General features: G+C 38.7%; 1 protein-coding gene across 1 annotated transcript in view; it reads right to left on the bottom strand.

Moving 5' to 3' along the window:
• The window catches only part of LOC132231028 (coiled-coil domain-containing protein 7-like), a 189,415-nt gene that overhangs the window by 123,681 nt on the left and 40,502 nt on the right, over nucleotides 1-25,232 (bottom strand). Inside the window, exons 4-5 of the mRNA XM_059689478.1 lie at nucleotides 4,040-4,060; nucleotides 3,649-3,681 (exon numbers count right to left, since the gene is read on the bottom strand). Of these exons, the coding sequence (XP_059545461.1) occupies nucleotides 3,649-3,681; nucleotides 4,040-4,060 (54 nt within the window). The remainder of the gene's footprint in view (nucleotides 1-3,648; nucleotides 3,682-4,039; nucleotides 4,061-25,232) is intronic.

The following is a 25,232-nucleotide window of genomic DNA, read 5'->3' as shown; positions in this document are numbered from 1 at the left end:
AAAGACAAGTACCATATGATTTCACTCACATGTGGAATTACTAATTCATTCTTGATCTCTTTTATTGAATTCTTCTCCAGAATTTCTGTTTGCTTCTTTTTTTAAGTTTCAATCTTTTTAGTGAAGTACTTGTTTTGCGTGTTGATTTGGTTTCTGAGTTCATTAAACTGCCTGTATTTTCTTACATCCTGTTGAATTTTTTTCAGAACTGCAATCTTGAATTCTGTCATTTAAATCAGCGGTCGCCAACCTTTCGGACCTCACAGACCACCAGTGGTCTGCAGACCACCAATTGGCGACCGCTGCTCCAAAGGTTTCCTTAAACCAGCAGTCGCCAACTTTTCAGACCTCACAGACCATCGGTTGGCAACCACTATTTTAAATAATGTATTTCCATGTTTTTAAGTTTATCTTCTGAAGAAGTTTCATTTTCTGTCTGAGCTGCCTCGTTATCTTGGTTTTACATGGTATTTGATGTGATCCTTCTCTTTTAGGCATCTATGTATGAGTGGCACTTCTCTAGTAGATTGATAAGAGGTAGTCATTCAATTGTTTTCTGGTGGATGACACTGAATCACACGTTTTTCAACTCTCTTGCACTTCTAGGGCTTTTCAGGTCTCTGTAGGGTGGGGGTATATGGCCTGTGTTCCTTGGGAAAGTGGGTGCCTCCCCTGTGATCTGGTCACCCACAGGGGCATGTAGTAGGCAATGGACTCCAAATCTATAAAATCCCAGTGCTGTCCTCCCCAGCCAGACATTGACAGCAGAGCAGCTGCCAATGTATGGGGATGGAGTGAACTGGGGGAACCCAGCCACCTCCTTTGTTGCTTTGCCCTACTAGCAATGGTAATCAGCATATCTCCACAATGTCTCCCTATGCTTCCGCTTGATCCTGGGACTAGCTGCAGAGTGCCCTCTTTGCTCAGGGCAAAAGGTGTTTCTGTAGACCCAGTTCTTGGGTTTGCAGATAATGTGCTCTAGAACCAAACACAAAGTGGGAGGGAAGACAAGCTCTGGGAGGTTAAGGGAAGATGAGCAGGCTCCATGGCTTTGTTTCTCTGTCTGGAATGCTCTTCCAGAAAACCATGACCACACTTCTGTGCTTTGTCCCTGCCCAGGTCACTGGGCTCAGCCACAGCTCCCACTGCCCACTCCTGCAGAAATACTCACTAAGTGCTCCTCCTGGCTGAAGGGAGTGCCAGCCATAACCTGACTCCTCCACTCTCTAGGCTGAGCCATGCAGTGAGCTCCAGGCTGCTGATCAGTGTTCGTAGCTCCTTTGAGCTCTTCTCCCATCTTACCTCCCCCATTGGCTCCTACTTGCTCACCTTTATTTCTTTTTTTAACTATTCACCCAAGTATATGCTTTTTTATTGATTTTTTTAGAAAGATGGAGAGAGGAAGAGAGAAATATCAGTGTGCAAGAGAAACATTGATTAGTTGCCTCCCACACAAACCACCATCAGGGATTGAACCTGCACCCTGGGTATATGCCCTGGCCGGGATAATGCTCCATGAGGCAGAGCTACTTGCCCACTTTTTGGTGTTTCAATGCACAGATATCTCAGACATTGTGCATTGGGCAGGGAATCTTTTGTTGAATTATAACCATTCAAATTGTTGAAGCTTCAAGGGGAGAGAACAAGGCTATCTCTCATGCCACCATTGCTCTGACGTCACTCTCCCAAATCTCCAAAATAATTTTTAAAATTGGTTATGAAGGGCTAATGAGAGATAGACCTATAACTGAAGGGGAATGTGGCATTAAATTAGAAAGACATGAGCATATTTAAAAACTGAAAGGAAGGACACAGTTTGAATGACAAAAGTTTAATATACAAGAGAGAATGATTAATCAAATTTCGTGAGAAGTCGAGATGAGACCAAACAGAAGTATAAGAATGAATTTTATGTAGGAGAAGGAACAATAAACTCTAATTAACAGGAGGAAAGGAACATAGAATGAGTATGCATGTAAATAAGTGTGTGTGTGTGTGTGTGTGTGTGTGTGTGTGCGCGCGCGCTGCTAGCAGGAATTCTAACCAGTGGCTTGTATATCAAGCATTTCAAGCACTTGGGTGACAGTGAAGATGAACATGGGACAAAGTGGGTGAGTTTGAGATGATGCCTGAAAAAGGTTGAAATCAATTTCAGATGCGATAGAATTTCCAGGCAGTTTTTGCGTCTGACCTATTATGTCACTTTTTCAGCAGTGTTTCACAGCTAAACCTAAAGAGTGAATAATGACATTTATTCAGGGTTATGTTTTATAGACAAGTGCAACAAGAACAAAAGAAAGAAAGAGGTAAAAGAGATTAGGAAGTTAAGAAATTCACTTTGATGGAGTACATAGTCTCCAAAGTGAAGAAAGATGAGTAAAAAAGACTGCAAGGAGATAGAGGAATAAATGAACTAATGGTCTTGACTTCAAAAGTGGCCAGAGCAGTATTTAAAATATTAATTGGAAATATAGATATTTCTAGTTTAAGAATGAGTTGCCTGAATTAGTAATGTTTAAAGTAAAACAATTCGATAAATGGTAAGGTCTAGAGTGTGACTGGAAGTGGAGCCAGAAATAAAGGACACAGATCTTCAGAGATAAGACGGTCAAGGAACTGAGAAACCAGAGTTTTGGATGGGTCTCACACATTGACACAACTAAGTGCATAAATAAGAGAGTGAGACAACTGCATAAAACAATAGAATAAAAAGAGGTTGATACAAAAAGAAGAAGGCAAAAGGTAAGCTGCACTACCCAAATTGCAAAGAAATACCGATCTTATAAGAGGGTGGGGGGAAATAGTAAACTTCACCCCAATCCTACTTCTCTGGAAAGATGATGACCAATCTACCATAATCAAAGAACAACTACCAATATTCTTCCACTGTCAGCCATATCTGAAGCAAAGAATGCAAGATCATAAAAGTTTACTCTGGGGCCAAAGGTAAAATAATAAAAAGCTGCTAGGATTCCATTTCTAACTTTAATCTTTAATTTACATCCCAAATAAATAAATCTTTTTAATTTAAAGTGTCTGGGCTTCAAGAGTGTTTAATTGGGCTGAGCCACAAACATATCCAAGGGAGAACTAAAATAATTCCATGAATAACTAAAGATATCCTAGAAATCATTTTGCTATATAAACAGATAACATAAAGTCTTTTCCAAAGCATAATTTAAAACCCCTAAAAACAGACACCAATAGTTTTCAAACTGGTACTAAAGCACCTGAAAATCAAGAAGTACAAAAAAGTCATTAAAATAACATTACATTTTTAAAAATATGAATATATAATTTAATAGTAAGCATATATATTATGCATGATTATTTAAATAGAGGATAATTTTAAGTTGATAAGTTTTCTCTTGTCACTTATAATTTTATGTAAGTTAGGGAAAGAATAATAATTAAATTTCTATTGTTCAATTTTAGGTGAAAGAATGTACCAAACTCAGAGTAAAGCAGATACATACAGGGATGTAGTGTATAAATCACTGAGACACTTTTATCTATCTATTCATTCTTTCTCTACGTAAATCAATATTAACCAATGGTTACTCAAAAAATTTTAACTTATATTCCAAATTTGTTTATAGATGAGATAAAATATTAATTTAATTAACAATTAAGAAATGTTTTACTTACCTCTTCCATTTGATTGACCTGTCGCTGAAACCACTTTAAAAAATAAAAAAAAGGACCAGAAAAGAAATAATTATTGACAAGTTAAATTTTTGAAGTGGAATAAATGGATATGTGTGTATGCATGTTTGTGTGTGTGTGTGTGTGTGAGAGAGAGAGAGAGAGAGAGAGAGAAAGAGAGAATTTTCATATATCAAAAATTAGTACTGAACCAAACATAATTTATCCTAGGACTTAGAATAAGGCTAGTGTAACATACAATTGTAATATAAAATTTGAAAATATATATATCAGCAAGTTAAAGAATTTTACTACTTCAAACCTTAGAAACTTCATTTACATGTATTTCTGCATTTAATTTTAGTAAACTTAAACTGCAATATTTTGAACATACCTTAAAAAGAGATTCCAAAATCTGGAAAATAAAATTATAATAAAACATTTTAAAATAAAATTCTTCACAATGTGTGATAAAACATTTCATTCAAGTCTTGCAATTTTCAATCACAAAAACGTACGAATTATTAAAACATAAGTCTATAATCCAAAATAACAATATGTTAATATTAATAGAAAGGTTTTAATACAACTTGCATAGACAACCTAGTTTTAGAGAAATATTTCCATCTTTATAGATCTATATTAAAAGAAATCACAAAATAGTTTACATATATGATTTTATATTTTTTAATTTAGGTTTAGAAAATAAAATTTAAATTCATCTCAAAAGAGCATTATTTTTTCATATAGCAAAGAGTACAATAATGAAAAGCAAGAATTACCTTACCAAACATTACCTCTTTAATATAATATTTTTCTGCTAAAGGGCCTAAAAATCAAAATATAAAATACTACTACTAAATATTTTTAACAGAAAATGCAAAGATCTGGTATAGGAGCTTGTAAGAGAAACTAAATATACTAAACCAATCACACAGTCTAAAATATCAATATTTACCACTTAGAAAATGAAATGCTAAAATGATTACACTTGCCACACAAAAAAACACTATCAGAGATAAAAGTTTTGACATAAACTATTAAAGAAAAATATTACTACATGCATTCAGGCAGAAGAAACAGTACTTAACAAAACAAAAATATCAGGATAGCCTAAAGTTTCCCTTCTGCAACACTAACTATAGATCAATGGTTCAAAAAGTGTGAACCCGGAAAAAAAAATGGCGGAGGTTTAGATGGACATGTTGGTGCCTTGTCCCGGAGCAGATAAGGGCGAGCAGCTGAAACGGGTAACATACAGCCCAAATAAGCAGAGGAGATTCAGCTGAGAGACAGTCTGCAGCCAGGAAAGACAGAGAACTCCTAGAAAAGGGGAACGGTTAAAGACTGTGGCTGAAACCTCTCCCGGTGCGCCAGCTCAGCCATGGAGACCGCGCCATCTTGAGTGGCTATTACCGGCATCCAGAGACCAGCTACTAACCTGGAAGCAACAGCTCTCAAGCAGCGCAGCTACATGAACTCAGAGGAGCCCTGCTTCTCCCCACAGTAGGTTAGACTTCCCCCAAAGGTGCGGTTTGCAATTTAGGTTGGAGAGTGGAACATGCGGGGCGGGGGGGGGGGGTACTCTGCACCCCACAAAGTCCACGGCCATTGGAGCCAGCGTAACCCACGAGTGTAGAAGGGCTCCCCCAGGGCTGCTGACAGAAGGGAACACTATAAATAAGCCCACAGTTGGACTGGACGCAAACGGACAGCCTCAGATTTTGCCAGTCGGCTGGCTACTTGGTGCCAGGGGCCAGAGCGCGCACAGAGTCTCCACGCAGATCTGGAAGGTGGAGCCTTGCGAGTTCGCACAACTTCCCAGGCTCTTGTTTTTACACTTCCTCTTAAATCTGTGCGTTTGATTGTTGAACCAGTGCATGGGATTACCCAGTTGGGGTCAGTTGCAGAGCCTATAAGGGAAGGTTGTTTTGGGGGAGCCTGGGAAACAGCTGGGAGTGACGACTGGGGAACCAGCTCTGGGCGAAGGACTTTACCAAACCAGTTTCAGGTACAATAGAGAACACCTCATCAGAGAGGACTTATAGCCTCGGAGGTCAATCCCGACACACAGCCACCCAGAGGCAGAGCCACAAACTGACTCTTCTGTAAACACAGATAAAGGCTGTCTGGGAAACCAATATGGCCTGCCTTAAAGTCAGGACTGTGGCTTACAACACGGAGGAACAGTGTATCAGAGGGAAATTCAACACTCTCCTGAATACCTGGCGTGCCAAAAAGAAGAGTAGAAGATCTGAAGCACCTTCATTACATTTTTAATTATTTTTTTAATTATTTTTTCACCTTTTAACTAAGAAACCATTTTTTTTCTTTTTTCATCACCTAATTTTAACCTTTTAATTACTACATTTTTATTTTTAACCAGTATTATTACTGTTACCATTTTACCATTTTTTTAAAGTGTCATTTTATTTTCTCTTTATTTTGGGACTAAGATTCTCCATTCTATTTTCATTGTTCCTTTAGCACAGCCGTGGGCAAACTACGGCCCGCGGGCCGGATCCGGCCTGTTTGAAATGAATAAAACTAAAAAAAAAAAGACCGTACCCTTTTATGTAATGTTTACTTTGAATTTATATTAGTTCACACAAACACTCCATCCATGCTTTTGTTCCGGCCCTCCGGTCCAGTTTAAGAACCCATTGTGGCCCTCGAGTCAAAAAGTTTGCCCACCCCTGCTTTAGCATCATTTTCCTCTACCTCAATTTTGCCTCTGTGCTAAAACCCACTTCCCCACTTTTCCCCTTTTGCTGTCCTGTTTCTCTTACCCTATTCCTGCTTTAGATATTCCCTATTCTTTTTACCCCCTGTCTAAATTTCACCCTACTTATATATCCCTTTTCCAATCACCTGCTCTAAATCCTTATACACCTCTCCCTTAACATTCTTCACTATCCAAATTTTTTTTCTCTTCTTTTCTCTATTGTTTTGTTGTTGTTTGCTTGATTGTTGAGTATATTGGGGTTTTTTTAAGGATTGTTTGTGAAATTGTTCTGCTTTTTCTTTTTCTTTTTCTGTTTCCCACCCCCTCCCACCCCCCCTCCCCCCCCAGTTATTTTTGTGCTTCTGTTTTCCCTTGCCTCGCTTGATATTATTGGTTGTTTGTAGATTGTATTCATCTCCAGGGATCCATTGCTGGAATTTTTTGGGATTAGTGGCAGTTCTATCAGAGTTTTCTCCTCATATGAATAGTCTCCTCCCTTCTTCTACTTCATTCTCTTTTCTCTCTTACTTTTTTTGTTTTCTGTTTTCTCTTCTATCTTTTTCTCTTCTCTCTTCCTTATACCCCAACTCTCTTAGCTCGGGTGGCCACCTTTATTTGGGGTTATTAATACCGTAAATACATTTGTGTTCAGTGCCTGGTATGTCGTGCCTTGTTGTGTTGTATTTTGTGCCTTTAAATCAACGCAGTAGATCCAAGCAACAGCGGCCTCCTGATCACCACACGCTCTGTCTGAGGAACAGCTGCTGTGTGTGAAGCCTCCCTCCACCAGCCAGAAGAGCCACCACAGCTGTGAACAGCACCCATCAGAGGACCTGCTACCAACGGAGGAGCAGCTGCTACCACAACCGCCCAAGGAGCAACCACAGCCCGAGGAGCCACTGCCACCCAGGGAGCAGCCAATGAACGACTCAATATCTATCTATCTATCTATCTATCTATCTATCTATCTATCTATCTATAGGTGAGATCAAACATGGGTAAACAAAGAAACCCCCAAAGGAAAGAAAAGAAGGACTTGCCAGAAAAGCAGCTAAGTGATACAGAGGCATGCAACATGACAGAAAAAGAATTCAGAATAAGGGTCCTAGAGTGCATAAACCAGATGGAGGAAAAAATCAACAACATATACAAGAAGCTAGAAGAAACAGATGAAAAATCAACAACTTAAGTAAGACCCAAGAAGAAATGAAGAGCGATATAGCTGCAATAAAAAACACCATTGAAAGTATCAACAGTAGACTACGAGAAGCGGAGGAACGAATTAGTGAATTAGAAGACACGGAAGCAAAACACACCCAAACTGTACTTCAATTGGAGAAAAAAATTAAAAGACAGGAGGAGAGTCTAAGGAAGCTTTGGGACAACATGAAACGAAACAACATATGAAAAATAGAACAACAGAAAGAGGAACAAGGATTAGAAAACCTATTCGAAGAAATAATATCAGAAAACTTCCCTGAGGTGGGGAAGAAAAAAGTCACACAAGCCCTGAGAGTCCCAAACAAGGAGAACCCGAAAAGACCCACACCAAGACACATCATAATTACCATGGCAAATGTTCAGGACAAAGAGAGAATCTTACAGGCTGCAAGAGAGAGACGGAAAGTTACATACAAGGGATCTCCCATTAGATTATCAAATGATTTCTCAACAGAAACACATCAGGCCAGAAAAGAATGGACAGAAATTTACAAAGTGATGCAAAGCAAAGGACTGAATCCAAGAATACTCTATACAGCAAGGCTATCATTCAAAATTGAAGGGGAAATAAGAAGCTTCACAGACAAAAAAAGGCTAAGGGAGTTTATCACCACCAAGCCAGCAATGCAAGAAATGCTAAAGGGACTGGTGTAAAAAGAAGAAATAAAAAGTCCAGAAAGAAAACAGCCACACACAAAAAAAATGGCTACAAACAAGTACCTTTCAATAATAACTTTAAACATAAATGGACTAAATGCTCCAACCAAAAGACATCGAGTGGCTGAATGGAAAAAAAAAACATGACCCATACATCTGCTGTCTACAAGAGACCCACCTCATTAGAAGGGACTCACACTGAGTGAAAGTGAAGGGATGGGTAAAGTTTGGGTTCCAAAATGGCGACCAGAAGGAAGGTAGGGAGGGAGACAGTGTGAGAGCACAAGGAAGTGATAGAGGAGTGTGCGGACTTGTGTGGTGTGTGTGTATGAGCTAGGGACAGTTAGATTCTGCAGGTCTTCTAAGGGGCTGCTAAACCGGGCAGTCTTAGGCGGCGGAGTCCCGCTCCCTGCGCGGACACTCCTGGGTGGCCAGCACAGACACTGCGACCACGCCATCTTGGGAAACGGAGCTGCTTGAGACTAGGATCCTGGCCTCAGTAGCACCCAGTCTGATCTCAGACGCATACCAGGACCCTGCAGCCACTGGGGACAGAGACCTGTGACCACAGCTACAGACCTGTGGACACCAAAAGTTCAGAAATCCCCGCGGCAGATCCCTGAGTAACAGAGCCCATCCCCCCTTCCTGCAGGCTTGCGGGCAGCACCAGAGTAACTAACTAATAGACCCACCCCTTGCCAGGGCCTCAGTGCTCCAGGAACTTTAGCCTGGAAGTGCGCCAGCACCTTGGAACTGATCCTATGTGCACTGCCAGCTTCTGAGCCCTGGGCTGGAAGCAAACGCGCGAACCCCAGGAACTGAGCCTACACGCACTGCCGGCTTCTGAGTCCTGGGCTAGGAGCAATCCCGCGAACACCAGGAATTGGTCCCACGCATCAGGCCCAGGGACCCTGATTCTCTGGGCAGGTGGCAGCACCAAGAACAGTGACTTGACTGTGTTTCTTTTCACCTGTGCCTGAGATCCTGATTTCCTGTGCATTCATACTAAGAGCCAGTGACTCCAATTCCTGGTGCAAGGGCACACAGAGACCCTGATTCTCAAGGCAAGGTCATGCAAAGCAACAGAAACTCTGATACTGGATTCTGGGGAACTCTGAATCCTGGCGCATGCTAGGGGGCTCTGGTTTTCAACACGCTTCAGGGGGGTCTCTGTTTCAGCACGGTGCAGGCAGGGTACCTGATTCTAAGGGCGCGCACAAGGCCACATTGAGCGCTGACAACACTGACTCTGAGCGAGCCTGGTTCCCAACAACACACAACAACCACACATCTTAGTGTCAGAGCTCTTCAGTGACACTAGGGTGGTGGGAGGCTCCCACTGCACACGGCCCAGGCCCACGCAACTCGACGTTTGAACCATCGGGAGATAATCAGAATGAAGAAACGAAACAAGACCCAGAGGAAAGACAATGAGGAGTCACCAAGAAAGGACATTAATGAAGTTGAAGCATGCAACATGACAGAAAAAGAATTCAGAATAATGGTTGTACAATTCATTCACCGGCTGGATGAGAAAATCAACAACCTATGCAAGAATCAGGAAGAAATGAAAAGTGATAGAGCTACAATAAAAAACACCATGGAAAGTTTCAACAGCAGACTAGAAGAAGCAGAGGACCAAATTAGTGAATTAGAAGATAAGGCAGAGAAACAAGCTCAATCTGAACAGCAACTGGAGAAAAAAATTAAAAAGCAGGAGGAGAGCCTAAGGGAGCTTCAGGACAACATGAAACGAAGTAACATACACATAATAGGGCTGCAAGAAGGACAAGAAGAGCAGCAAGGATTAGAAAATCTATTTGAAGAAATAATGTCAGAAAACTTCCCAGATATGGGAAAGAAAATAGTTACACAAGTACAGAGAGTCGCAGGCAAGATGAACCCCAAAAGACCCACACCAAGACATGTCATAATAACGATGGCAAATGTACAAGACAAAGACAGAATCTTAAAGGCTGCAAGAGAGAAACAGAGAGTTACCTACAAAGGATCCCCCATCAGATTATCAAATGATTTCTCAACGGAATCATATCAGGCCAGAAAAGAATGGACGGAAATTTACAAAGTGATGCAAAGCAAAGGACTGAATCCAAGAATACTCTATACAGCAAGGCTATCATTCAAAATTGAAGGGGAAATAAGAAGCTTCACAGACAAAAAAAGGCTAAGGGAGTTTATCACCACCAAGCCAGCAATGCAAGAAATGCTAAAGGGACTGGTGTAAAAAGAAGAAATAAAAAGCCCAGAAAGAAAACAGCCACACACAAAAAAAATGGCTACAAACAAGTACCTTTCAATAATAACTTTAAACATAAACGGACTAAATGCTCCAACCAAAAGACATCGAGTGGCTGAATGGATAAAAAAACATGACCCATACATCTGCTGTCTACAAGAGACCTACCTCATTAGAAGGGACTCACACTGAGTGAAAGTGAAGGGATGGAAAAATATCTTTCAGGCAAATGGAAAGGAAAAGAAAGCTGGGGTAGCAATACTTATATCAGACAAAATAGACCTCAAAGTAAAGGCCATAATAAGAGATAAGGAAGGCCACTTCATAATACTAAAGGGATCAATACAACAAGAAGATATAACTCTGGTAAACATATATGAACCCAATGCAGGAGCACCCAAATTCATAAAAAAAACTCCTGGAAGATATCAAATCATAGTAGGGGACTTTACTACACCACTGACATCACTGGATAAGTCCTCTAGAAAAACAATCAGCAAGAAACAGCAATCCTAAATGACTCACTAGATCAGATGGACTTAATAGACATCTTCAGAACACTTCACCCCAAAGCCATGGAATATACATTCCACTCTGATGCTCATGGGACATATTCAAAAATAGACCACATATTGGGTCACAGGCAAAATCTCCCCAAATTCAAGAAGACTGAAATCATAAAAAGCATCTTCTCAGACCACAATGGCATAATATTAGAAATAAACTACAATAAGAACAACCCCAAATACTCAAACACTTGGAAGCTAAATAGCATGTTATTAAATATTGATTGGGTTAACAATGAGATCAAAGAAGAAATCAAAAACATCCTGGAAACTAATGACAATGAAAACATAACAATCCAAAACCTATGGGACACAATGAAAGCAGTGCTGAGAGGGAAGTTTATAGCTCTACAGGACTATCTCAAAAAACAAGAAAAAATGGTGGTAAATCATCTAACTCTACAACTTAAAGAATTAGAAAGACAGCAACAAGAAAGCCCCAGAGTGAGCCGAAGGAAGGAGATAATAAAGATTAGAGCAGAAATAAATGACATAGAGACCAAAAAAACAATACAGAAAATCAATGAAACCAAGAGATGATTCTTTAAAAGGACAAACAAAATTGACAAACCTCTAGCTAGACTCACAAAGATGCCAAGAGAGAGGACCCAAATAAACAAAATCAGAAACGATATAGGCGAAATAACAACAGACCCCACAGAAATACAAATGATTGTTAAAAAATACTATGGACAGCTCTACTCCAACAAACTAGACAACCTGGAGGAAATGGAAAAATTCCTAGAAAAATATAACATTCCAAAACTCAAATAGGAAGAATCTAAAAATCTCAATAGGCCAATAACTATGGAAGAAATTGAAGCAGTCATCAAAAAGCTTCCAGCAAACAAAAGCCCAGGACCAGACGGCTTCACAGGGGAGTTTTACCAAACATTCAAGGAAGAACTAAAACCTATCCTCCTCAGACTACTACAAAAAATTCAAGAGGAAGGAACACTTCCAAGCTCATTCTATGAAGCCAGCATCACCCTAATACCAAAACCAGGTAAAGACAACACAATGAAAGAGAATTACAGGCCAATATCCCTCATGAACATAGATGCCAAAATCCTCAACAAAATCTTAGCAAATTGGATCCAGCAATACATCAGAAAGATCATACACCATGACCAAGTAGGATTTATCCGAGGGATGCAAGGATGGTACAATATCCGCAAATCAATAAAGGTGATACATCACATAAACAAATTGAAAGAAAAAAACCACAGGGTCATATCAATTGATGCAGAAAAAGCATTTGACAAAATCCAACACCTATTTTTGATAAAAAAAAAAAAAACTCTCAGCAAGGTGGGAGTAGAAGGATTATACCTCAACATAATAAAAGCCATATATGACAGGCCCACAGCCAACATCATACTCAATTGACAAAAACTAACACCATTTCCCCTAAGAACAGGAACAAGACAAGGATGCCCACTCTCACCGCTCCTGTTCAACATAGTACTGGAAGTGTTAGCCATTGCAATTAGGCACGAAGAAGAAATAAAAGGCATCCAAATTGGGAAAGAGGAAGTAAAACTGTCCTTATTTGCAAACGACATGATATTATACATACAAAACTCTAGAGACTCTATCAAAAAACTACTAGACTTAATACATGAACTTGGCAATGTAGCAGAATACAAAATTAACCCCAAGAAATCTGAGGCATTTCTATACACCAATAGTGAACTTTCAGAAAGAGAGAATATAAAAACAATCCCATTTACCATCACACCAAAATTTAAGCTACCTAGGAATAATAAACTTAACTAAAGAGGTAAAAGACCTCTACTCAGAAAACTACAGGACACAGAAAAAAGAGATAGAGGAAGACATAAACAGATGGAAGAACATACTGTCTTCATGGATTGGTAGAATCAACATCATTAAAATGTCCATATTACCCAAAGCAATCTATAAATTCAATGCACTTCCCATTAAAATACCAACAACATACTTCACAGATCTAGAACGAACTCTCCAAAAATTCATCTGGAATAAAAAAAGACCCCGAATAGCTGCAGCAATCCTGAAAAAGAACAAAGTAGGTGGGATCTCAATCCCAGATATCAAGCTGTATTACAAAGCCACTGTTCTCAAAACTGCCTGGTACTGGCACAAGAACAGACATATAGATCAATGGAATAGAATAGAGAACCCAGAAATCGGCCCGAACCAATATGCTCAATTAATATTTGACAAAGGAGCCAAGAACATACAATGGAGCCAGAATAGTCTCTTCAATAAATGGTGTTGGGAAAATTGGACAGATATATGCAAGAAAATGAAACTAGATCACCAACTTACACCATACACAAAAATAAACTCAAAATGGATAAAGGACTTAAATGTATGACAGGAAACCATAAAAATTCTAGAAGAATCCAAAGGCAACAAAATCTCAGACATATGCCAAAGCAATTTCTTCACTGATACAGCTCCTAGGGCACTTGAAACTAAAGAGAAAATGAACAAATGGGACTACATCAAAATAAAAAGCTTCTGCAGAGCAAAGGAAACCATCAACAAAACAACGAGAAAACCCACTGTGTGGGAAAACATATTTGCCAATGTCATATCTGATAAGGGCCTAATCTCCAAAATTTATAAGAAACTCACACAACTTAACAAAAGGAAGATAAACAATCCAATCAAAAAATGGGCAAAGGACTTAAATAGACACCTTTCAAAAGAGGACATTCAGAAAGCCAACAGACATATGAAAACATGCTCAAAGTCATTAATCATCCGAGAGATGCAAATCAAAACAACAATGAGGTACCATCTCACACCTGTCAGACTGGCTATCATCAACAAATCAACAAACGACAAGTGCTGGAGAGGATGTGGAGAAAAAGGAACACTTGTGCACTGCTGGTGGGAATGCAGAGTGGTGCAGCCATTATGGAAGACAGTATGGAGTTTCCTCAAAAAACTAAAAATGGAACTCCCATTTGACCCTGTGATCCCACTTCTAGGAATATATCCCAAGAAACCAGAAACACCAATCAGAAAGGATATATGCACCCCTATGTTCATAGCAGCACAATTCACCATAGCTAAGATCTGGAAACAGCCTAAGTGCCCATCAGTAGATGAATGGATTAGAAAACTGTGGTACATCTTCACGATGGAATACTATGCTGCTATAAAAAAGAAGGAACTCTTACCATTTGCAAAGGCATGAATGGAACTGGTGAGCATTATGCTAAGTGAAATAAGCCAGTCAATAAAGGAAAAATACCACATGATCTCACTCATTCATGGATAATAGAGACCATTATAAACTTTTGAACAATAATAGATACAGAAGCAGAGCTGCCTCAAACAAATTGTCAAACTGCAGCGGGAAGGCCTGGGAGGTTGGGGGGGCAGGAAGGGGGGGGTAAGAGATCAACCGAACGACTTGTATGCATGTATATAAGCATAACCAATGGACATAAGACACTGGGGGGTAGGGAATGCCTGGGGATTGTCAAGGGCGGAAAAAAAATAGGACACATATGTAATACCCTTTGTAATACTTTAAGCAATAAAAAAAAAATTTTTTTTAAAAGTGTGAACCCAAGACCTAGACAACCAGATTTGTTACCAATGCAAATTCTCAGGCCTCATTTCATCCTACTAAATCAAACACTTTGAAAGTAGGGCCAGCAATATGTGTATAAACCAGCCCCCCAGTAGATTCCTTCGCATGCTAACATTTGAGAATCATATCAATGTGATCATAACTTGCATATTAAAAGAAACATGAATCAATGAATATTGTGCTATATATAAAAGACACACCACCTTAGCCCAGTCAGTGTTGCTCAGTTGTTGAGCATTGACCAATGAACCCAGAGGTCATGATTCAATTCCCAGTCAGGGCACATGCTTCAGGCTTGATCCCAGCATGCAGGAGGCAGCCAGTCAATGGTTCCCTCCCATCACTGATGTTTCTATTTCTCCCTCTCTCTCTCTTCCTCTCTGAAATCAATAATAAAAATATATTTTAAAAAGACACACCTTAAATGCAATGTTTCAAAAAGTTAAAAATAAGATGATGGACAAATATTCATCACAAAAATGGAATTACTAAGAAAGTGGAAGATACTACCCCTAAAGAAAATATTAAACCAAAACAGCATTTCTCTGGACAAATAAGGATGCTTTATAATGTTAAAACTCACATTCCACAATGAAGATAACACATTTAAGAGTATCTATATACCAAGTAACATAATCACCTATATAAAACAATTTAAGACAGGTTTAGTAGACAAAAAAATGAATGATGATATTTTAAAAAGCAAACAATGTAATAAAGTAGAAACAATGTAATAAAGTAGAATATATGAAATACATTCTGACAGGCCCGGACTATACTCAAACAATAGAAAACATACCTTCTTTCAAGTGCACATGGGAAAAAAATCACATAATCAGGTTGTATATTAAGACATAAAGAAAACCAGTAGGTTATATAAAGTGGCAATGTTACAAACAACACTCCTTGATCACAACACAATAAAATTGGACTGTAAAAATGTAATCAAAAAGGACCTTCCATTAGGATATTACTGAACAATTCTTAAGTGAATAGGGAATAGAAATTACAGAATTTCTGAAAACTAATAACTAAAACAATGCATATCATAATGTATAGCATTGATCAGTGGAAAACTCATAGCCCCAAAAATATTAACACAAAAATCAAATAAAGTAAAACTCAAAACATTAGAAAACAATAAATGAAAAGATAATGTAAGGAAATAATACAACATGCAGACTATGTATCATAGAAATGTATACTTGATATCTATATAATTTTATTAACCAATGTCACCCCATTAAATTTAATGTTAAGTAAAAAATACTAAAGAAAAAAAGCATAACCCATGGGCACAAACAATATGGTAGTAAAGGGTGGGGGAAGGGGAAGGGCAGGCTTGAAGGGGACAATGGGGGAAATGGGGGACCTATGTAATACTTTCAACAATAAAGATTAAAAAATAATTTAAAAAGTAGAAATTAATGAGAAAAAAATAATAGTAATAAAATACTATTACAACTACAGAGGCAGGAAGATGGAAGAGGGAGAGGGTGTGAGTGAGGGAGTGAAAGGGGACTGTGTGGTCATGTGTAGTGAATTAGAAGACAAGGAAGCAAAATATACCCAAACTGAACTGTAATTGGAGAAAAAAATTAAAAGATAGGAGGGGAGCCTAAGGGAGCTTTGGAACAACATGAAACGAAGCAACTTATGAATAATAGGGGTGCCAGAATGACAGGAAGAGGAACAAGGGTTAGAAAAGCTACTGGAAGAAATAATGTCAGAAAACTTCCCTGATGTGGGCAAGAAAGTCACACAAGTACAGAGAGTCCCAAACAAAATGAATCCGAAAAGACCCACACTGAGACACACCATAATTATGATGGCAAACGTTCAAGACAAAGAGAAAATCATAAAGGCTGCAAGAAAGAGACAGAAAGTTATGTACAAGGATTTCCCATTAGATTATCAAATGATTTCTCAACAGAAACACATCAGGCTACAAGATGGAAGAAAACAAAGCAAGGGACTGACTCCAATAATACTCTATCCAGCAAGGCTATCATTCAAAATTGAAGGGGAAATAAGGAGCTTCACAGACAAAAAGAAAGGCTAAGGGAATTTATCACTACCAAGTCAGCAATGCAAGAAATGCTAAAGGGACTGGTGTAAAAAGAATAAAAAGGGAAGAAGGAACACAGGCACAAAAAAATAAAAATGGCTACAAACAAGTATCCTATATAATAAAAGTCTATTATGCAAATAGACTGAATGGTGGGACTGGAAAAACCAAACAACCGGTTGCTATGACATGTGCTGACCACCAGAGGGCATGTGCAAAACATGACAGGAGTTGGCCACAGCAGGATGGTGGAGCAGGTGAGCGGTGGCACCAGACCAAGGTGGGGTGCTGGTCGCTGTCATCAGGGTGAGCCTCTGGTGGTTACTGAAAATGCTTTGCTCCTGCGCACCATGGTCCTGCCCAGCACTTGCACCCGCTGGTGGCACTGAAGCCACCGCTTGCACCCGCCGTTCGGTGCCTGGTGCTGCACCTGATCACTTGGCACCATCAGCTGGCAGGCTGCCGGACTCGATCACCTCTGAGGGCTTCTCCACCTCTGCCTGCTCCTGAAGGGCAATTGGGGCAGCAGCCGCCACTTGCACCTGCTGCTGGCGTCAGCCCCAATCACTCTGTGCCATCAGCAGGTGCGAGTGGGGCCAGTGCCCTCAGCATGTGGGAGCAGCAGCAGTGGGAGCGGGGCAGCCGGCAGACAGGGGACCGGAGGCCAAGGTGGGAGGGCTAGATGGGGGCGCAGAGGATGGGCTGAGACCCGTCCCTGTGCCCATCGTAGCCTCACAGTCCACAGTTCCTTTCAAGGTGAATGAATTCGTGCACTGGGCCCCTAGTCTATCAATAATAACTTGAAATGAAAAGGGACTAAATGCTCCAATCACAGACATCAAGTGGCTGAATAGATAAGAAAACATGACCCATATGTATGCTGTCCCTCAAGAGACCCACCTTAGAACAAGGGACTCACACAGACTGAAAGTGAAGGGATGGAAAAATATATTCCTGGCAAAAGGGGAAAAAAAACTGGGGTAGCAGTACCTATTTCTGAGAAAATAGACCTCAAACTGAAGGCCATCGATACAACAGGAGGGTATAACCCTGGTAAACATATATACACCCAATGCAGAAGCACCCAAATACACACAAAAAACTCCTCGAAAATATCAAGGGTGAGATCGACAACAATACAATCATAGTAGAGGACTTTAATACCCCACTGAAATCACTGGATAAATCATCTAGACAAAAAATCAGCAAAGAAACAGCAAACCTAAATTGACTCAATCAATCAGATGGACTTAACTGACATCTTCAGAACATTTCACCCCAAAGCCATGGAATATACATTCTTGTCAAGTGTGCATGGGACATTTTCAAAGATAAACCACATACTGGGTCACAGGCAAAGTCTCTCCAAATTCAAGAAGATTGAAATTATATCAAGCATCTTCTCAGACCACAATGGCATAATATTAGAAATAAACTACAATGAAAACAATCAAAAAAATTCAAACACTTGGAATATGAATAACATGCTATTAAACAATGACTGGGTTACTAAAGAGATCAAAGAAGAAATAAAAAACATCCTGGAAATGAATAAAAATGAAAGCACAACAATCCAAAATATATGGGACACAGTGAAAGCAGTCCTGAGAGAAACATTTACAGCTCTACAAGCCTGCATTAAAAAAAAAGAAAAAATGGTAATAAATCATCTAACTCTACAACTTAAAGAATTAGAAAGACAGCAACAAGAAAATCCCAGAGTGAGCAGAGGGAAGCAGATAATAAAGATCAGAGCAGAAGTAAATGACATAGAGACCAAAAAATAACAATACAAAAGATCAATGAAACCAAGAGCTGGTTCTTTGAAAGGATAAACAAGATTGATGAACATCTATCTGAGAAGCAGAGGAGCCAAATAAACAAAATCAGAAATGAAAGAGGCGAAATAACAACAGACCCCACAGAAATAGAAATGATTGTAAAAAAAAAAAAAAAATACCATGAACAACTCTATTCTAACAAACTAGACAACCTAGAGGAAATGTACATATTCCTAGAAATATGCAACCTTTCAAAACTCAATCAGGGAGAATCTAAAAATCTCAATTGGCCGATAACTAGGAAGGATATTGAAGCAGTCATCAAAAAGCTGACAGCAAACAAAAGCCGGCGGCCAGATGGCCTCACAGGGGATTTTTACCAAACATTCAAAGAAGAAATAAAACCTATCCTCCTCAAACTATTCCAAAAAATTGAAGAGGAAGGAACACTTCCAAGCTCATTCTATGGAGCCAATATTACCCTAATCCCAAAACCAGGTAAAGACAACACAAAGAAAGAGAATTACAGGCCAATATCCCTCATGAACATACATGCCAAAATCCTCAACAAAATTCTAGCAAATCGGATCCATTTATAACATCAGAAAGATCATACACCATGACCAAAAAAAACTTATCCTGGGGATGCAAGGATGGTACAATACCCACAAATCAATAAACGTGATACATCACAAAAACAAGTTGAGAGATAAAAATCACAGTCATATCAATTGATGCAGAAAAAGCATTTGACAAAATCCAAAACCCTTCTTGATAAAAACCATCAGCAAAGTGGGAATAGATGGGTCATACTTCAACATAATAAAAGCCTTATATGACAAGCCTACAGCCAACATCATACTCAATGGGCATAAACTAAAACCATTTCACCTAAGAACAGGAATGAGACAGAGATGCCCACTTTCACCACTCCTGTTTGACATAGTGCTGGAAGTGCTAGCCAAAATGATAAGACTAGAAGAAGAAATAAAAGGTATCCAAATTGGAAAAGAAGAAGTAAAACTGTCATTATTCTCAGATGACACAATACTGTACATAGAAAACCTAAAGACTCCATCAAAAAATTATTAGATGTAATAAATTAATTCAGCAAAATAGCAGAATACAAAATTAATGGCAAGAAATCTATGGCATTTTTATATACCAATAGTGAACTTACAGAAAGAGAGACTAAAATAAAATCCCATTTACCATCGCACCAAAAAATATAAGATTTCCTAGGAATAAACTTAAGAGGTAAAGACCTGTACTCAGAAAACTACAGGACACTGAAAAAAGAGATAGAGGAAGACATAAACAGATGGAACAACATACCGTGTTCATGGATTGGTAGAATCAACATCATTAAAACATCCATACTACCCAAAGCAGTCTACAGATTCAATGCAATCCCCATTAAAATACCAACAGCATATTTCACAGACCTAGAACGAACTCAACAAAAATTCATCTGGAATAAAAAAAGACCCCAAATAGCTGCAGCAATCCTGATGAAGAAGAACAAAGTAGGTCGGATCTCAATACCAGATATCAAGCTGTATTACAAAACCACTGTTCTCAAAACTGCCTGGTACTGGCACAAGAACTGACATGTGTATCAATGAAACAGAACAGAGAACCCAGATATTGACCCAAACCACTATACTCAATTAATATTTGACACAGGAGGCAAGAACATAAAATGGAGTCAAAATAGTTTCTTCAATAAATGGTGTTGGGAAAATTGGACAGATACATGCAAAGAAATGAAACTAGACCACCAACTTACACCACACACAAAGATAAACTCAAAATGGATAAAGTACTTAAACATAAGACAGGAAACCATAAAAATCTTAGAGGAATCCACAGGCAGAAAAATCTCAGACATATGCTGAAGCAATATCTTCATCAATACAGCTCCTAGGTAAATGGAAACTAGAGAGAAAATAAACAAGTGGGACTACATCAAAATAAAAAGCTTCTGCACAGCAAAAGAATCCATCAACAAAACAACAAGAAAGCCCAGTGCATGGGAGAACATATTTGCCAATGTGATCTCCGATAAGGGTTTAATCTCCAACATTTACAGGGAACTCATACAACTTAACAAAAGGAAGATAAACAACCCAATCAAAAAATGGGCAACAGACTAAATAGATACTTTTTGAAAGAGTATATAAAGAAGACCAAGAGACACGAAAACACTGAGATACACAAATCAAAACAACAATGAGGTACTATCTCACACTTGTCAGAATGGCTATCATCAACAAATCAACAAATGACAAGTGCTAGTGAAGATGCGGAGAAAAAGGAACACTCGTGCACTGCTGGTGGGAATGGAGACTGGTGCAGCCACTGTGGAGAACAGTATGGAGCTCCCTCAAAAAACTAAAACTGGAACTCCCATTTGACCCAGTGATCCCACTTTTAGGAATATATCCCAAGAAACTAGAAACACCAATCAGAAAGGATATATGCACTGCTGTGTTCATAGCAGCACAATTTATAATAGCTAAAATTTGGAAACAGCCTAAGTGTCCATCAGCAGATGAGTGGACTAAAAAACTGTGGTACATCTACACAATGGAATACTACATACTGTAAAAAGGAAGGAACTCCTACCATTTGCAACAGCATGGATGGTCCTGGAGAGCATTATGCTAAGTGAAATACATCAGTCAGAAAAGATAAATATCACATGATATCCCTCATTTGTGTAATATAATGAACAACATAAACTGATGAACAAAAACAGATCCAGAGACAGAGAAGCATCAATCAGACCATCAAACCTCCGAGGGAAGGTAGGGGAGGGTGGGGGCAAGGGGGAGAGATCAACCAACGGACTTGTATACATGCATATAAGCCTAACCAATGAACACAGACACCAGGCGGGTGAGAGCATGAATGGAGATATGGGGGGGGGGGCAATGGGGCGATAAGGACACATATGTAATACTTCAATCAATAAAGAAAAAAAATTTTTTAAGTCACTCAAGTTCAGGAAATACAGAGAGTCCCAATGAAGATTAATCCCAAAAGACCCACACCTATGCACATAATAATAAATAGAGTAAACATTAAAAACAATGAACTAAACTTAAAGGCTACAAGACAGAGACAAAGCGTTACCAGAAAGAAAGTTCACATTAGGCTGTCAGCTGATTTTGCAATAGAAACACTTCAGGCCAGAAGGGAGTGGCTTGAAGTATACAAAGTAATGAAAACCAAAGGACTAAACCCAAGACTACTCTATCCAACAAGGCTATCTTTCAAATACAAAGGTGAAATAAAAAGATTTGCAGGCCAAAAAAGACTTAAAGAATTTATTACCACCAAGCCAGCACTGTAAGAAATGCTAAAGGGAATGTTGAAAGAAAAAGAAATAGAGGGAAAGAGAAGATCACAGGCATAAGGAATAAGAATGGCAACAAATAAGTACCTATCAATAATAACCTTAAATGCAAATGGCTCTGGATAAAAAAAACATGGCCCATATATATGCTGTCCACAGGAAACCTAACTCAGAACAAAAGACTGACACAGGATGATATTGAAGAGATGAAAAATATTTATCCAGGCAAATGGAAATGAAAAATACTAGTAAAAAAGCTGCAGTAACAATGCTCATATCTGACCAAATAGACTTCAAAGTGAAGTCCATAAAAGAGAAAATAAAGGCCACTTCACAATGCTAAAGAGATTGATACAACAAGAGGATATACTAGTAACTCTGGTAAACATATATGCACTGAATACAAGAGCAAACAAGCACATAAAAATCTTCTGGAGGGTTTTATGGGAAATGGAAAGCAATACAACCATAGTCGGGGACTTTAGCACTTCACTGACATCACTTATATATATATATATATCTTCTAGACAAAAAAATCAACAAGTAAACAGTGATTCTAAGTGGCACACTAGATCAGATGGAATTAATTTATATATAAAACACTTCACTCCAAAGATATAAATTCTTCTTAAGTGCACATGGAACACTTTCAAAGACAGACCACATGTTAGGACACAAACTACGTCTCTACAAGTTTAAAAAGACTGATATCATATCTTCTTGGATCACAATGGCATAAAATTAGAAATCAACTATAATACAAACAATCAAAAACATTCAAACACATGGAGATTAAATAGCATGTTATTAAACAATGAATGGGTTACCAATGAGATCAAGGAAGAAATCATAAACTTCCTGGAAAAAAAATAAAAATGAACACACAACAATACAAAGTCTATGGAACACAGTGAAGCAGTCCTGAGAGAGAAGTCCATGGCATTACAAGCCTACATCAAAAATCAAGAAAAACTTCTAATAAACTATCTAACCTTACAGCTAAAAGAATTAGGAAGAGAACAAAAAAAGCCCAGATTAAGTATAAGGAAGGAAATAATAAATATCTGAGTGGAAATAAGTGACATAGAGACAAAAAAAAATTCAAATGATCAATAAAACCAAGAGCTGGTTCTTTGAAAACATAATAAAAGTTGATGAACCTTTAGCCAGACTCATCGAGAAACAAAAAGAGGACCCAAATAAACAAAATCAGAAATGAAAAAGGCAAAGTAACAACTGACCCTACATAAATACAAAAGATCATTAAAAATACTATGAACAACTATATTCAAACACACTAGACAACCTAGAGGAAATGGACATATCCCCAGAACAATATAATCTTCCAAAACTCAATCAGGAAGAATCAGAAAAGCTAAATAGACCCCTAACTACTGATGAAGTTGAAACAATAATAATAATAATAATAATAATAATAATAATAAAAACTCCCAACAAACAAAAGCTCTGATTCAGATGGCTTAACAGAGGAGTTTTCATAAACATTCAAAAAAGAACTAATACCTATATTCCTCAAACTATTCCAAAACTCCAAGAGGAAGCTCTTTATGAGGCTAGCATTAGCCTAATTCCAGAACCAGATAAAGGCACTACAAAGAAAGAGAATTACAGGCCAATAAGCCTGATGAACATAACCACTATAATCCTCAGCAAAATATTAGAAAATCCAATGCAGCAATACATTAAAAACATCATACACCATAACTAATTGGTGATTTAGCCTACTACACAAAATCTATACAGCATGTTACTGCACTAGAAAATGTAATACAATGGTAAGTATTTGTATGTCTAAACCTAGAAAAGGTACAGTAAATCTCCATTATAATATTACGGAACCACCATTGTATGTGCATTTTATCATTTACTAAAATGTCATTATGTGGTGCGTGACTAGCAACAAAGAGTAAAACATTAGAAATAAACATTCAAACGTTTCCATTTTTCTATATGGAGAAAACAAAGCACTCTTTAAAAACAATATTATATGAGCTCTATTGAAGCATTGATTTGGAAGTTCTTGTCCTCCAGAAATGTGAGAGAATGTATTTTTGTTTTAAACCACCAAATTTGTGGGAATTTGTTTTGGCAGTCCTTGGAAACTAATATACTACATATTCTGACATGTAGAGGCTCAAGGGGAGCTTTTGTTTCTTGCCTCTTTCCAGCTTCTGGTGGTTCTAAGTATTCCTTGGCTTATAGATACATAACTCCAGTTTCTGTTTCTGTCTTCACATGACCTTGTCCTCTGTGGCTTTTTCTCTTCTATCTCTTAAAAGGATACTTTTTAAAAATTGTATACATTTTTATTGATTCCAGAGATGAAGGGAAAGGGAGAGAGAGAGAGATAGAAACATCAATGATGAGAGGGAATCATTGATTGGATGCCTCCTGCATGCCCCCTTCTGGGGCTTGAGCCCATAACCCAGGCATGTGCCCTTGACCAGAATTGAACCAGGGATCAAGCCAATGCACTATCCACTGAGCATAACCAGCTAGGGTGGGATACTTGTTATTAAATTTAGAAAGAAAAACTTAAAATAATCTCATCTCAAGACCCTTAATTGCATATGCAAAGACCTTCTTTTCAAAATAAAGTTACACTTATAGGTAATGGGGATGAGGACTTAGACATATTTCTTTGGGGTCCACAACTCAATTCACTACAGCTAACACTAAAAAGCAAGAATGTAAGGAAAGATGAGTTAGTTCTGAAAGGTATTAAAACATTATAATTACTTTTATTATAATTAACACAATGTGGGATATGAATAGATCAACTAACAGAGTAAAAACGAGACACTGGGAATAGACACAGAGGTATGCAGAATTTTAATATCCTATCTAATAAAAGAGAAACATGGTAATTGGCATACGACCGCTACCCTTCCCATTGGCTAATCAGGGCGATATGCAAATTAACTGTCAGCCAAGATGGCGGCCGGCAGCCAGGCAGCTTGAAACTAACATGAGGCTTGCTTGCTTCAGTGATGGAGGACTCCTACGTTCCCCACCTGCCGCTGCAGGCCTCTGAGCTGCAAGCAACTATGTAACAAACATAGGAGCTAAACAAAACCCCAGAAACCTGCCGGGCTTCAGCCAGCAGGATCGCAACATTGTAAGCAAAGGCCAGAAACCTACTTTCAGCAGCAGAGGCCTAAGAGCTGGAGCCAAGCCTCAAAGCTAAAGCTGGCCCAGAATAAAAAAAAAAAGAAAAAAAAAAAAGGAGCGGTTGGGAGCTTCAGTCACCCCCAGCCTGAAAACAGCCCTCAGCCCCTCACCCAGACTGGCCAGACACCCCAGTGGGGACCCCCACCCTGAAGGGTGTGTGACCA

Source organism: Myotis daubentonii, chromosome 1 (assembly GCF_963259705.1).
Source record: "Myotis daubentonii chromosome 1, mMyoDau2.1, whole genome shotgun sequence".
In the NCBI taxonomy this organism is placed as follows: domain Eukaryota; kingdom Metazoa; phylum Chordata; class Mammalia; order Chiroptera; family Vespertilionidae; genus Myotis; species Myotis daubentonii.
This window is presented reverse-complemented; position numbering and strand designations above follow the sequence as displayed.